The sequence below is a fragment of the Ursus americanus genome, chromosome 24 (assembly GCF_024610735.1).
Source record: "Ursus americanus isolate L20-20 chromosome 24, mUrsAme1.1.p, whole genome shotgun sequence".
NCBI classification, from domain to species: Eukaryota; Metazoa; Chordata; class Mammalia; order Carnivora; family Ursidae; genus Ursus; species Ursus americanus.
This window is the reverse complement of record NC_142150.1, coordinates 9,303,141-9,318,962: the sequence shown is the minus strand read 5'-3', so window position 1 is coordinate 9,318,962 and position 15,822 is coordinate 9,303,141. Positions and strand designations below refer to the sequence as shown.

General features: G+C 34.8%; 1 protein-coding gene across 1 annotated transcript in view; it reads right to left on the bottom strand.

Moving 5' to 3' along the window:
- The window catches only part of PRMT3 (protein arginine methyltransferase 3), a 122,758-nt gene that overhangs the window by 87,169 nt on the left and 19,767 nt on the right, over positions 1-15,822 (bottom strand). The window contains exon 9 of the mRNA XM_045808612.2: positions 9,980-10,101. Within this exon, the coding sequence (XP_045664568.2) occupies positions 9,980-10,101 (122 nt within the window). The remainder of the gene's footprint in view (positions 1-9,979; positions 10,102-15,822) is intronic.

The following is a 15,822-nucleotide window of genomic DNA, read 5'->3' as shown; positions in this document are numbered from 1 at the left end:
TAACCAACTCTATATTCTTGGGATAAACTTTACCTTCCAATATATTGCTCAATTAGTTTTCTAATATTTTGATTAAGATTTTTGCACATATGTTCATGAATGAGTAACCTGTAATTTTCTGTTCTACCGCCTTAATAGAACTTCAGTATAAAGGTTATATTGCCCTCATATATGGGTGCTTGATTCTTGACAAAGATGAATGACACTGCAAAGAGGAGAGGAAAGAATGGTCTCTGTAATAAGTGAGACTGGGACAACTAGGTCATTTAAACAGATTACCGAAAAAAAAAAAAAAAAGAATAAAACTGGATCACTACTTCATGCCATATACAAAAAACAATGCCCAAGAGATTACAGGCCTAAATGTAAAAAGCACAACTATAAAGTATTTACAACAGAATATAGGCGAATACCTCAATGAGGTTTCTTACTCAGCTCACAAACAGCCTTAAACAAGAATGCTGCTATGTGAAAATTGAGAATTTCAGTACATCAAAGACACTATGAAGAAAGTGAAAAGGCACACAAGAATGAGAGAAGACATCTGCATTATATAAAACCTCTAAACAACTAAAATTTAAAAAATACAAAGATCGCCTACAAATAAAGAAGATCTAACTCAACAAAAATCTGAGAAAAGATATCAATAGATATTTCACTTTCAGGAAACTGAAATGGCCAATAATCACCTAAAAAGGTGCTCAGCCTCATTAATAATCACAGAAATGCAAATTTAAATTGCAATGAGGTGCTATAAGACCAGCTGGAAAAAAAAGGAAGACAATACAAACCAGAACCGTTATGTACAAAAAGTTTGTAACAGAATTTTTCATAATAGCTCTAACCTGGAAAATCTAAAGAATGTCCATCAAGAACAGATCAAATTGTGATATAGTCATCAACAGCATTCTTTACAATAATAAACATGAATGAACTCCAGTTATACATACCACGAATGAACGCCAAAAAAAAAAAAGTGTTGACCAAACAAGCTAGACAAAAAGAATGCATAATACATTTCATTTATTTAAAAATCAGAGTTGAGTAAACTAAACTATCTTAAATGGATGGTGATGTGATTAAAGTATAAAACAAACAAAAGAAGTAATTACTATCAAAGTCAAGATGGTAACTCCTCAATCAGGCAAGGGCAGCATCTGACTGAAAAAGGGCAAAAGGAGGGTGGGTGGGATTCGATCTATAGGGTGGTAATGTTCTATTTCTTGTTATTTATGCATACTTATGCATATAACATTATTTACATTTATGCACTTTCAATATATATATTTCACACAAAAGTTTAAAAAAAGGGATGCTTTATCATATTTGGGTTTTTTTTTCCAAATAAGTACTTGATAAAATTCTTTCTGATAAAACGGCTGTAGTTGCTTACTATTTACTGAAATATTTATTAAAGCTCTAACAGTTACAAACACTTCAAAGGAAACAAAAATGTTCCCATTGTCTAGAAATACCTTCCGAATGCTAATGCTGAAACAAGATGTGTTCTGTAAGAGGCCATCTGCTCAGGCTGTTTATTGTCTGCTACAAGTCATAATCCTACTTGCATCAGTAATTACTTGTTCAAATATAAATATAACAGGAAAGATTAAGATTTCAGGCAATATACAGAAAAAAGACAAAGGCCATAATTCCCAGTAATTCTGTATTAAACAGCTCAACACAGATATCATTCACACAGATAACCTCTTTCCTGAGACTGCTCATCTTAATCACCACCTGATTTCCCATTCATGAAAAAAACTACACATTTTACTGACTTTTCTCAAGTGGCTACTCACTAAACCTTTCGTTAGCATAAAAACATGCCAAATGAATTCCATCTCTAGAATCACCTGCTCAGAAACTAGCACTGCTTTAATCTACAGAAATATGACACTATAATAAGAAGGGTATTTTAAGTAAGTCTTTTTTTTTAAAGATTTTATTTTTATTTATTTATTTGACAGAGATAGAGACAGCCAGCGAGAGAAGGAACACAAGCAGGGGGAGTGGGAGAGGAAGAAGCAGGCTTCCAGCAGAGGGGCCTGATGTGGGGCTCGATCCCAGAACACCAGGATCACGCCCTGAGCTGAAGGCAGACTCTTAACGACTGAGCCACCCAGGCACCCCTTAAGTAAGTGTCTTAATCCAATACGTACTGAAATCATCTATTTTTCTGAGTGAAAATTTTGTTAGGAAATAAGATGGAAAGTATTGGTCATTCTATCATAAAAGTAGGAATTTAACTTTTGTTTCATGATACAGAACATCAGCATGACTAATTATCTTTTACTGGACATACAGAGATGAAAGACAGTCCACATACTTAAGAACATGGTCTAAGGGAGACAGAACAGTAAACAGCACAGGGTATCACAGAAGCTTATATAAAAAGCCCTTAAGTAAGTGAGGGACACTTGAGTTTAACCACGAAGACAGAGCACCCACAAAGACATATATATGGCAAATTTGAGGCTCTATAAATAGTTCATTATGATTAGAGCTACAAGAAGTATACAGTGACAAAGGTGAGAGGTACAAGTGATACTAGAGAGTCTAGATTTTATTTAAAGGCAGTAAAAAGTCCTTTCAGGATTTTTTAGAATGGGAAACACAGGATCAAATGTGGAATGTACTTCTGTCCAATGTGACTTAGATTAAAGACCTGGTCTAGGTCCAAAGAGGAACATGGTCTAGTAGGGAGACAAATGCGAACAGCATAAAGCATCATGTAAGTTCATGCAATGAAGACCTCTAATCAAGTCAGTGGCATTTAAAGTTTGTGACAAAATAATTACAAAGTTCATCTAGAAGAATACGTAAGTGCTAGCGAAGGGCACGGAGGGTATATCCTGATATAAAAATGGGTAAGGCTTACATAATATTACTTTGCTTTCATTTCACTGTGGCATCCAAGCACAGATACTTCCCTTTTGTTGCCAAAGCACACGGAAATGACAATAAAGCAATGTAAAATACAACAAATTGATAAATGCATAAAGATTTTATAAGGTGATATCAAAGAAGCAAAGATTCTGATAATTTAGTGGGAGAAAAAGGGGGATTAAATTGTACTGGTTAACTTGTCAAGAAGGCTCCAGTGCTTGGTGCACAAAGCAGAGATTAGAATGGAGGTGGAAGCCATTCTTTACAACACAGAGCCCTGGAGTTAAGAGGTATACAAAGTAGAAGTGACACTGAAAAATCAACAGAAGAAAGGGAGGTCTCCCTCCACTCCCCTCAGAGACAAAACATATTCCAGCTACCTTTATTAAAAAATCTAGTCCTCCATTCATAAATGCAAACAAAAAAACAAGAATTCTTTTTTTTTTTTTTAAGATTTTATTTATTTGACAGGGAGAGAGAAAGAGAATGAACACAAGCAGGGGGAGCTGCAGAAGGAGAGGGAGAAGCAGGCTCCCCACCAAGCAGGGAGCCCATTGTGGGGCTCGATCCCAGAATCCTGGGATCATGACCCGAGCTGAAGGCAGACACTCAACAGACTGAGCCTCCCCAAAAAACAAGGATTCTTAACCATTTGAGACAAAGGGCAGATATAAGTACATCCCATGAAAAATAAATACTACCAGGCAGATCATTTCAGATGCAGGCCCCAGACATGGAGTCAGAATAAGGCTTGTATTCCTTGAATACAATGAACTGTCTCCCTCCCAAATATATCATTTGTGTTTACAGGTGTGTAGCTGTGGAATTACTAACATTGAGAACGTTTATTGTTTAAAATTAGCAATAACTCAGGTTCTAATACAATGAAAAAAAATGATGAAAGGAATTGTCTGGATTCAAGCTGAGAAAATGGGCTTTCAAGTTTGATGCTGATTTACCTTTGAATGTTTGATGTCCTGGTTCTTGAAAATTCATTAATGTATAAATTCATTCATTAAATAAATATTTAAATTGAATACCTACTATGTGTCACATTACCCTTCCTGGTAGTAAAAAAAAAAAAAAAAAAGAGAGAGAAAAGTCCCTGTCTAACCTTGAGTAGCTGAAATTCTGGAAAAACATACATTTCTGTGTATTTCATCTCCTGACCTAAAGCTTTAAAACGCCTTACAAAATGCTGATAATGATCTCTCATCCTAGGTCACAGGTAATCTTTAGTTTCTTCTTTATCATCTCTTATGTCCTCCCAATACAAAACACGTCCTTTTCCCCCTTCTTTTTTTAGAGGGGAAGAGAATTGAGCAAGGAAAACAGTCTGGCTGCCCTGGAGAGAACGGATGACAGCTACTGGGAGGCAAAGGCAAAGCACAAATAACCGAGCCGGTTACACGCAGCTGTATGAGTTCAGGTGAGAAATGTAAGAATGTGAACTAAGACACGGATTCAAGACACGTCAATGATAGACAAGGAATGGATGTGAGAAACTTTAAGGATTCTCAGCTAACAGAATTCTCTCCAACAGGAATGTTGGTAAAAAAGAAGCAAAGGTCAAGTATGAATCCTAGGTTTTCAATTTTTATGCATGAGAAAAGCATTGATGCAGTTCTATTCTCTCAGGTCTTATCTCTGTAACCGTGGCAATAATTCTTGAGCAAACTCTAATGAAACTCCTGAACATTCACATAGTTATGGGTAATGATGATATTCTATACGCCCCAAGCCCTGGATCAAGATAAACCAGGATGACAGCATGTTCAAAGTAAACATGAATATTCCTGATGTGCACCTGGTGTCTGACACGCATTTACACCATGGGGGGGTCACAGAGCAGGCGCCTGCATGACCAGCTCTCTTTGAGAACTATGGACTCTAAGACTCGAGCAAACTTCCTTGGGTAGAGAGGTCTGCAGCTAGAGAGAAAAGTACATCTGTGTGACTCTTGCAAAGAAAGGATTACTTGAGAGCCTCTACATGACCTCTTTACTGATGGATACCTTCTTCTTGCTGTCTCTGAACTGTGTCTTTATATAATAAATACAATAAATCTATAATAAATAAATAAATAAAGCTATAATAAATCTTAACTGTGAATACACCTTTATATTGAGTTTTAGGAGTTTTCCCAGTGAACCACTGGACTGGTGGGTAGTCATGAGACCTTCAAAACAGGATCACTGAGTGGACAGGAAATTAAGGCTTTGGAGGGGTGGGAGAAGAAATGAATTTAACTTTCTTGTACAGTGCTTTGATCACCTTCATTAGAATTCTATGGTTTTTGAGCAGCAAATATGTTTTCACCATTTTAGCCTCATCAGCAGTTCAAAATTCTCTGCAGCTTTAATTCACTCTTCTATGTTATTTCTATTAAATTTAGAAGCAAAATATGAAGGAATATCCTTACTTCAAGAATTTATCCTGGTATATTTTGTGATCATGTTCCAAATCTGATATAGGGGTCACCACTATCTTTAAAATCATTATGTTAAGTTCATTCTCTCAAAGACCTTTACTAAGCATCAGCCCTGAATCAGACACTTTGCTAGGTGTTCAGAATAAAAAGATTAAGAAAATATAGCTCCTGTCCTAGAATCTAGAGGACACTTACATAAACATGACAACAGATCAAATATTCTCTAGGCTTTTATTAATGTTTCATTTCTAACAGTATTCTAGATACAGGCAGTATAAAAGATTGCATCTTTGATGTCATAGTGAGACTAGAAGTACTGCACTATAGCTGTATGATGGTTCAACCTTCTCATGAAAGCTCCTCTGCAATGATATGCAGAGTCTGAATAATGAGCTAGTCCATGGCTGAGTCAATGAGAAGCCAAAGGCAGCCTGAGTAATCGTAAAAATATTACCAGGAGCTACTCCTGCTTCCTGAGGGTGAACACAGTATACAACTGTCTGGCAAATTCAATAGCTTTGCTATCCTTAGGTAAGTTTATGCTTCTAAAATGATCATTCACTGCAGAGTTGAGAGTATGACAGCAGGAATAAGAAACAATCTTTCATTCCTTCTGTATTTCACTTTGAGTTCTATTTGCCCCTGCTAATATAACATCTTTGAAAACCCATATTCTACTTTATTCATGTCTGCAACCTCAAAACTGCAAGCCTAACCTTCTTCTTAAGCCCAAATATATATATATGATATATATTATATATAAGCCCTAATACGCATGTCAGTATACATTAAAATCAGTATCTACTCCATTCTAAACTCATTTCTTTAGAAATAATAGATCTCTTTTTAAAATAAAGGGATACAAATTATTTTATCATATTTTGAACATAATTCAAGGACTGTAAACTAAATATATTTAAAAGTAATGAAAAATGCATTTTAAGTGTCCCTCTTAGAATTTAAAGTGCTTTTTTTTACAGATGTAAGCTTACAGAGTTTTATAAGAATTCTGCTGCGTACAGATCTCTGACAAAACAGCCTCAGAAGAGCAAAGACAACTCACAGCCTGCAAATAGGAAGAGTTGCTTTCACTGGTAATTCTAGAAAGCTCCAATATACAGTAATAGACAAGTATAAGAGAAGTCGAGAGGGGGCATCTGGGTGGCTCAGTCAGCTGAGTGTCTGGCTCTTGGCTTCGGCTCAGGTCATGATCCCAGGATCATGAGATCCAGTCCCAGGTCAGGCTCTGTGCTTGGCACACAGTCTGCTTGAGATTCTCTCTCACTGTCCTTCTATCTTTCTCAACCTCCCTCCCCTCCATGAACACATGACGTGAGCTCCCTCTCTAAAAAAAAAAAGAGTAGTTGGGAGTAGATTTCAAGGGAAGAGAGTGAGTACAGAATAAAACTGGCCAAAGCTTGAAGTTTAATGGTATAAGAGAGTAGACTGTGAACAACGGAAAAAAAATGCAGAAAGGGAGTCATCATATTTTGGGGGGATAGCTACAATAAATGATTATTTTAGAAACCTAACCAACAAAATATAAAATATCATTTGAGACACTGGTGCCAAGCTAAACGTACTACTATTACTACGAATTAATACTAGTACAATTACTGCTAAAATTTAGTAAGCAGCTCCATGCCAGCCACTTTGTAAAGGACCATAAATGGATTCAATCCTTATAACAATCTTATGAGAGAGTTACCATCATCAACCTCATTTTATAAAGGAAGAAACCAGAGATTAAAGTAATTTGCCCATTATTATATACCTAATTAATCAAAAAGCCGAAACCAGAAATCAAGTCATATGGATTCCAGATGCTGAGAGAAATATGCTATATTGCTTCCTCAACTGGTAGAACAATGAGCCAGTAAATTGTGGGAATATTAACAGTAAACTGTTTCCTGCCTATCTCCCCCTTTTTAAAGATTTTATTTATTTGACAGAGAGAGACAGCGAGAGAGGGAACACAAGCAAGGGGAGTGTGAGAGAGAGAGAAGCAGGCTTCCCACCGAGCAGGGAGCCCAATGCGGGGCTCGATCCCAGAACCCTGGGATCATGACCTGAGCTGAAGGCAGATGCTTAACGGCTGAGCCAACCAGGCGCCCCCCTGCATATCCTTTTAGAGAGACATTCACAAATAGAAGAACAGAAGTTCTTTTACCCAACAGTGTAAGTTTCAAATTTGTAAATGGAAGACAAGGGAGAAATGCTTATAGACACTATGGAAATAACTATTTTTTTCACAATATAAAAGAGGCAAAGGACAATATCTCTGAAGAAACAGTATAATATTGGCTTATCCAAAACAAAATTTATCTAAAGCGAAAAGGTCTGATTTTTCAAACTCTGTCAGTTCTAAGTAAAGCAAACTATTGAATATAACGAACACATGCCCTGTAAGTAGTTAAATGGAGATACAGCACAGTAAATTAGCTGTGAGGATCAACTATGGAGTCAGGCTGCCTGGGATCTAAATCTGGCTCCACTACAAATAAGGAGACTTACTTAATTTCTGCCACAATTTCTTAAGGGTAATCATATACTGTAATTATATGTACCTCAAAGGAGATTCAACAGAGTACTAAATTAATGTTAGCAATTTTTATTATTAAAATGAAGTACCTAAAACCAAATGCTAAGGCATTTTCAATAAATGCCCTTATGCAAAAGTTCCATACACTGTAGCACCAAATTTTATATACAATGAATGTGAATATAATCATTGTATAAAGATATGTCTAAAAAGTCACTACGAATTCTATGTGAAATAAAATGAAACAAAACAAAACAATACAATATAAAATGAGTGTTATCACTATCCTTTTCCTTTTCTTCCATAAAGGAACTAAAATGAGAGCACATCTAGTCTCACTTTGTAGAAACCAAAAATGAAAATTAACATGTAAATGTACATGGTCTTTTATAAGATTAGAGCTTCAAATAGAAATATCTTACCATAATCTTCCTATCAACAATAAATTTTTGATAATTCTTCTAAAACAATCTCTTCTTTAAAACACTGGTTCTCATATTTGTTTGGATGGCAATGCACAAGTGAGTGAGGGTGTTCTTTATGGAAACCCAAAAATGATGATGATGTCCTTACTGGTATCCTAAGAACTAGGAAAAACTACTAGATTACAGAGTTGCCTATATACATACATGCAACACATATGCCATTTTCTCCAGTATGAAAATAATAACCACAAACTCAGAACTATGAGAAATCTAAGCAAGATCAATGTAGTTTTTTATTAACATTAATTTGGCACTTGTTAATAATAATAGTAGCTAACTTCTGAATACCTATTATGTGCCAAGCAATATGCCAAAGAGATTTATATGTATATCTTATAACTTACCCTGCTCATAATCATATGAGGTATTCATTATTATTTTTATTTTGACAGTGAAACAGCAGGTGTCAAAGAGGTTAGATATAATTTAATTGAAGTTCAAATAACTGGTTAGTGGGAATGATGATTCGAACCAATCCTGACTCAAACCTTGTACTCTGAATCACAACACTACACTTCTACATTATGCAATAATTTCTAAAAAGTTTAAACATCATACATAATTTTATTTAAATTTAATACTAATAAGAAGGTATTAATATTAATCAATTTTAAGAACAGAACGTAAGTATCAATGAGAGGGCCATTTAAGAACTGTTGTTGGGGATTTAATGTATGCGGGTGATTACAATTAATAATATTGTATTTATATACTTGAAAGTTGCTAAGAAAGATCTTAAATGTTTTCAACACAAAAAGAAATGGTAATTACTTGATGCAATGGAGGTGTTAGCTAATGCTATGGTGGTAGTCCTTTTACAATACACAAACGTATGGAACCAATACATCGTGTATCTTAAATTTATACAATGTTATGTGTCAATTATATCTCAATAAAACAGGGAGGAGCCCAGGCGGAGGGAAATGCTGAGAAGCCCCTATTAGTTATTTACTCTGAAAATTACTCCTAAGTTCCAAGTACAAGGTACTTTGTTAAGTACACAGCTAAAGAAATCTAGTTCTATAAGCTATAGTTCAAATAAAGGCCTTCTTACTATGACATAGGCCAATTGTAAAGTCAATCCTTGATCCATTAACCTAACTTAATTCCTCAAAGAGAGGAGACATTTTTAGAGAACAAAATTAAGTTTTAGGGGATAAACTAAATCCACTCTGCTTTGTTTGTAGTCATTTTGGAATTATTTTAATTTGAAGGAGGCACAAAGGTTAGTGTTGTAAAAAAGAAAAAAAATAACCCTTAGTCTTTAGTCTGACTGCTCTTTGCAAACGGAAATATTACTGAAATAAATATTCAGTTTTGTTGAGTGCTCTAACAATATTAGCCTATATGTCAATGATTTCTAATTTTGTATTATTATAATTAGCATATTTATAGCCATAAATGGAAAAACAGGAAATTGTATAAAAATAATTATCAGTGAGAACTATGAAAAGATTGTTCATAGCTCAAACATGCCTAGCTCAATCTAACCTAAAATCTTATTATTCTGGAATGAATTTTTACTAAAAGACACATGTCTTGACTCTACATTAGACAGCTATTAAAGACAAGAAGACCTGTTAATCATCATATTTAAAAATAATCTTAAATCAAGCCTTAAAATACATCTACCTTATGATATCCATTGCCTGGTAAAGTATTTCAGACTGATCAACTCCAAGAACCTTCTTTGCCCCAGCTTTAGCTGCAAACATAGAGAGAATTCCAGTTCCACAACCAACGTCCAAAACTACCTGGTGTAATAAAAAAAACATGTTATCGAGAAGGTCTAGTATTTTAAGTTCTATTCATATATTATGACATTACTGGCAAGGAACAGACCACGAAATTTTAAAATTTTACAGATCAACTGGAAGTAATTTCTATTAGAAGAAACTGAAGATATCATTACAATGGGTTGTTTTAAATTCCTTTTTTGGGAGGGGTACATAAATTCTATGTCCAACATGGGGCTTGAACTCATGACCCCAAGATCAAGAGTCTTGTGCTCTACTGAGTAAGCCAGCCAGGCACCCCAGTTGTTTTACATTCTCAATAGCATATTTGGCCATATTCTGCTACAATCAGAAGCAACAACGTAAATTAAGAGATGTTTTATATGAAATAAACAGTTTCTATAGACTTAATAGGGAAGTATTCTGTTTTTAATTTCCCTACTGTATGTATGCTCTTATTTAGGCTTAGTAATTCTAAATTTTAGCAGAAATAAACTTTCTCAAGTTTGAAAGGCAGAAATTAACTTAAGCAAGATAGCCTGATCCAATACAACTAAAAAATGTTTATAAAGGAATTCTAGATGTAGAATATTGTCATAGCCCCTCCATTCCCGAAATTAAATATTCAACTGATTTAAACAATAGATTCAACAAAAATAAATTGGCTTCTAGAATTCAGAACTTCAAAATATAAGTTTCAAAAATGATACACGGGGCACCCGGGTGGCTCAGTTGGTTAAGTGTCTGCCTTCGGCTCAGGTCATGATCCAAGGGTCCTGGGATCAAGCCCCGAATCAGGCTCCCTGCTCATCAGAGAGCCTGCTACTCCCTCCCCCACTCCCCCCGCTTGTGCTCTCTCTCACTATCTGTCTCTCTCAAATAAATAAATAAAACCTTTAAAAAATAAAAATAAATAAAAATGATACTCATTACCATTGGTGAAAGTAATAAGAATCAAAGTTTATGATGATACTGGGGACAGGTAAAAAGCAATTATTTCTAAATCAAGAATTGCATGTTATTTCCAGTATAGTATAGTGAAACCTGCTCGTCAGTAAAAGAGAAAAACAAATTACTGAGGACACACATTAAGCAAAGTACTCAGAGGTCCCCTATCCTATGAACTTATTGAAAACTGAAGTGCCTTAAGTCTTTCATTACTGATGGTCTAAATCCTATGTATTTACCCCAAAATATGAAATGATTTCAGTATTCTCCCATAAATATTCGTGCAGTTAAGAGCTGGCATTGATCACAGTGAGGGGATACGGCCACAAACAAGACCAAGTCCCTGTCTTCATGAAGCTTACCATCTTGTGGAGAAGACGAATGAATAAACAAATATAAAATAATGTCAGGTAGTAGTGTTATAAAGAAAAATTAGGCACCAGAGTAGAGGTTAGAGCAGAGAAGAGGGGATACATCTTTTCAGAATTTTAAATAGGTCTGTGAATATGTTTGTAACACAAGTGAGCACAGAACTGAAGGCAATAAAGGAGCATGCCATGCAGGGATCTAGAGGAGTGTCTTCTGGCCATGGAGGATATTAAAGGTAAGGCACAAAATACCGGGCAAAACAAGACCAATGTGGCTAAGCTGGGTGAGAAAAGGTTGCTTGGAGGTGAGGTCAGGGGTTAAGAAGGGGCCATATCACATAGAACTTTTGGATTTTATTCTGAGTAATGGGAAGCTACCGTAAGAAAAACAGAACTAGAATTAAGAACTTATTAAATTGTTCAAGAACTATTTTATTCTTCAACTAGGTAATACAATCACATAGCTTAAACATCAAAAACTATATTTCTTATTTATCCTTCAAGAGACTCTCATGCAAATATAATGCAATACATTTTTCTTCCCCTTTTTACACAAATGGAAGGATCCCCACTGCCCTCGCCACATGCTGCTTTTTGTACTTAACAATGTAACGTAGAGATCTTTCCATATCAATTCACAGAACTTCTTTCTCTCATACAGTTGTATAGGATTCCATATAATCTACTCATCTAGTTCTCTACTGATGGACATTTAGGCAGTTTCTGAAATTTTACTATGATAATCAAAGCTATATATAACCTTATACTCAACCCAATTCACACATGAGTAAATCTATAGAACATACTCCTAAAAGTGAAAACACTGTGTCAGAGAGAATATACATACTTGTAATCGTGGTAGACGTAATCAAGTAAATTATCTTCAATAGGACAATTCAACCAGCAATGTTTAAGTGCTGATGTCCTTACAGGTGAGACTAGCCTATGGAACATACAATCAAACTTTTGGCTTTTTGCCAATCTTGTAAGTACAAAATAATGCTATATTGGTCTAGTTAAAACATGCATTTCCATTATCATGAGGTTTAGCATCATTCCTTATGTTGCAGAGCCATCTGTAGTTCTTTATTATTAAACTATGTATTTATATCCTTTCTCTATTTTTCCAGTTGTTAGGTTTTTTTTCCTTATCAAATTTCTAATCAAAATTTTCTTATCAAATCTGGTCAAATAACAGTTATTTGTAAGTTGAGGAGCTTAGACCTCTATAACTTGGACTGTTTCTCTCAGCATATACTTTTGTCTTTTGATTCACCTTACAGTGACTTTTGTTATGTAGAAATTATGGTTTCCTTCTGGATTTTGATCATAATTAGACTGACCCTCCCCATCTTCTTCCCTATTTCATCCTCATACATTTCCTTCTAGTATATTTATGGTTTCATTAATATAGTTTGTTTTTATCATAGTATATACTAACAAGTATGGTTTCAACTTTACTTCTGTTCAGATGGCTAACCAACTGTTCCAACATGCTATTATTTATTTTTTTTTTTTTAAAGATTTTCTTTATTTATTCGACAGAGATAGAGACAGCCAGCGAGAGAGGGAACACAAGCAGGGGGAGTGGGAGAGGAAGAAGCAGGCTCATAGCAGAAGAGCCTGATGTGGGGCTCGATCCCAGATCGCCGGGATCACGCCCTGAGCCGAAGGCAGACGCTCAACCGCTGTGCCACCCAGGCGCCCCCCAACATGCTATTAAACAGTCTGTGTTTCCCCTACTAATCTGATATCTGACTCTTATGATCTGAATATCTGCATCCCTCCAAAATTTATATGTTGAAATCCTAACCAAAAGTAATGGTATTAGAAATGAGGATCTTTCGGAGGTAATTAGATAATAAGGGAAAAACCCTCATGAATGGAATTATTACCCTTACAAAAGAGGCCCCAGACAGATTCCTCTCTGGAGGAAGAAGGCATTTCTATGAACCACAAAGCAGGGCTTCACTGGAATTAGTGCAATGATCTTGGACTTCCCAGCCCCTATAACTGTAACAAATAGATTAATGTTGTTTACAAGCCACTAAGTTCATGGTATTTTTGTTACAGCAACCTGAATGGACTCAGACAGGGACCTTGAGCATTAAGTAAAATTTCTGTATATATTTTGGATTTTTATTCTGCTCTATTAGTTTATATAATCATGTGCCAGTAACTATTCTAATTACAGAAGCTTTACAGAATAATTTAGTATCAAGTAAGGCTGGTCCACCCTCACTGCAAAATTTTTTTCACAGTGTTTCTGGGAAATTTTGCGTATTTCTTTTTTCGTAAGAACAAGAGAATAAACTTATCTAGGTTTTTAAAAAAAAAAGTCTTAGTATTTTTATGGGGATTGAGCTAAAATTCTAAGTTAATTTAGGGAAAATGGACAATTTGAGTTTTGCTACTCAAGAACAGTCTTTCAATTTGTTTAAATCATCTATCATGTTCTTCAGATTTAAAAAAAGTTTTTTTCATACAAGCCCTGCACACTATTTAAGTTTGTTTGTATGTGTTTTATCTTCTGTATTGTTTACTGTTAAGAGTGGAGTGCTTCATTCCATTGTATCTTGAAAACATAATTTACCAGAACTGACTCCAAAAGAGAGAAAATCTAAACAGCCTGATCTTTATTGAAGAAATAAAGTTGTCAAAAGATTACTACTCTGTGTCTCCTATCCTGTGCCCCTCCAAGAAGGACAAGGCCCAGATGCTTTCATAGGGTGAATCTGTTTCCTGAACATGTGCCCCGTCTGAGTTGAGTCAGCATGTTTTAACATAACTACTTTAACATACAAAAAAGTTAAGGATTTTAAGGTGGAAACTATACATTATTGCAAATGAAATTAAAACATTTTCTTAAGTTACAAATAAAATGTATTAACCATAACAGCAAGAAAATACCATAATAGCATACATGCTTATAGTACATTAGTTTGAAATATTATGTGACATAAAATAAAAATGGAAAATATATAACACGATCTAAGGGATAAGTTTCCAGAAACTAAGATATTTGCAAAATTAAAAAATTAAACATAGGAGCGCCTGGGTGGCACAGCGGTTAAGCGTCTGCCTTCGGCTCAGGGCGTGATCCCGGCGTTCTGGGATCGAGCCCCACATCAGGCTCCTCTGCTGGGAGCCTGCTTCTTCCTCTCCCACTCCCCCTGCTTGTGTTCCCTCTCTCACTGGCTGTCTCTCTCTGTCAAATCAATAAATAAAATCTTAAATTAAAAAAAATTAAACATAAAAAGTCAGTGTGGAATTTAGAAGTTTGATACCATAGTATTTGGCAACGGTGACTGGGAATATCAACAAAATCACATAGTGTTTATGGAAAGACAGGCTAGCAGCACTATTTATACCATCCAAGGTATAAATAACCTTTTCTGACCCAGGAAGTCCACTGCTAGGAATTTATCTTATTATTATGCTCTCACATATATTAAAAACAAATTTAAATATTTTATATTTTTATATGAATTGTTTCTAGTATTAAAAATTAAAACTTATGGACATTCTTACATTGGACGTATGAACCATTAAAAGAATGTTAATAAGGAATCATCTCTAAGAAAAGTTGCTGAATGAAGAAAGCTAAATACAGAACGATATATATTATATACCCCAATTAAAGTATGTGTTCTTTTGTAACACTACACACACACACATATTTTATGTACATACATACACATATATATATATATATATATATAAAAGTCTTACTTAATCTTCATTTTGCAAATGAGGAACGTGAGAGAGCTTCAGAGAGGGAAGGGAACGGGACCAGGATGATAAAGCTGGTAATTTGTAAAGCAAGCATGCAAACATAGGCCAATCTGCTTCTAAGGCTGTATTTAAAAAATATTTTAAATTATATATGAATTATTTATTACACCTAGCTCAAAATTAGGTAATAAACTAAAACTTAAAACTTGATAGAATCAAAGGAAGGTAAAAATGATGACAGAATAAACTAATGTTATTTTATATAATAATGAAGGAATTTGATTCCTTTTCCTAAAAAAAAAAAAAAAAAAAAAAGGAAAAGAAAAAAAGTGAATCAATTTAACTGTAGATAATAATCAAAAGCATAGTGAAGGCACCTAACTGTGAATTTCTTCAATGGACTACAAATAGAAATTAATTATGACTGAGTGATAACACGATTAAATGCCACCCAAAGTTAAATTAAATCTGAGAAACCATATGGCCTCCACAGGAGGTTTGTGAATTCAAACAATATTAAGAAAGGAATAAAGGAAAAAAGGCAAGAAAGGAGGGATGGAGGGAGAGAAGGAAGGAAGAAACACATTTTTAATTATAAACATCTTTTTGAAAAATAAATCTACTATGTACTACATAATATGATATAAAGCTAGTATTGTATAAAATTCGTCTACCTAATGGAGATAAA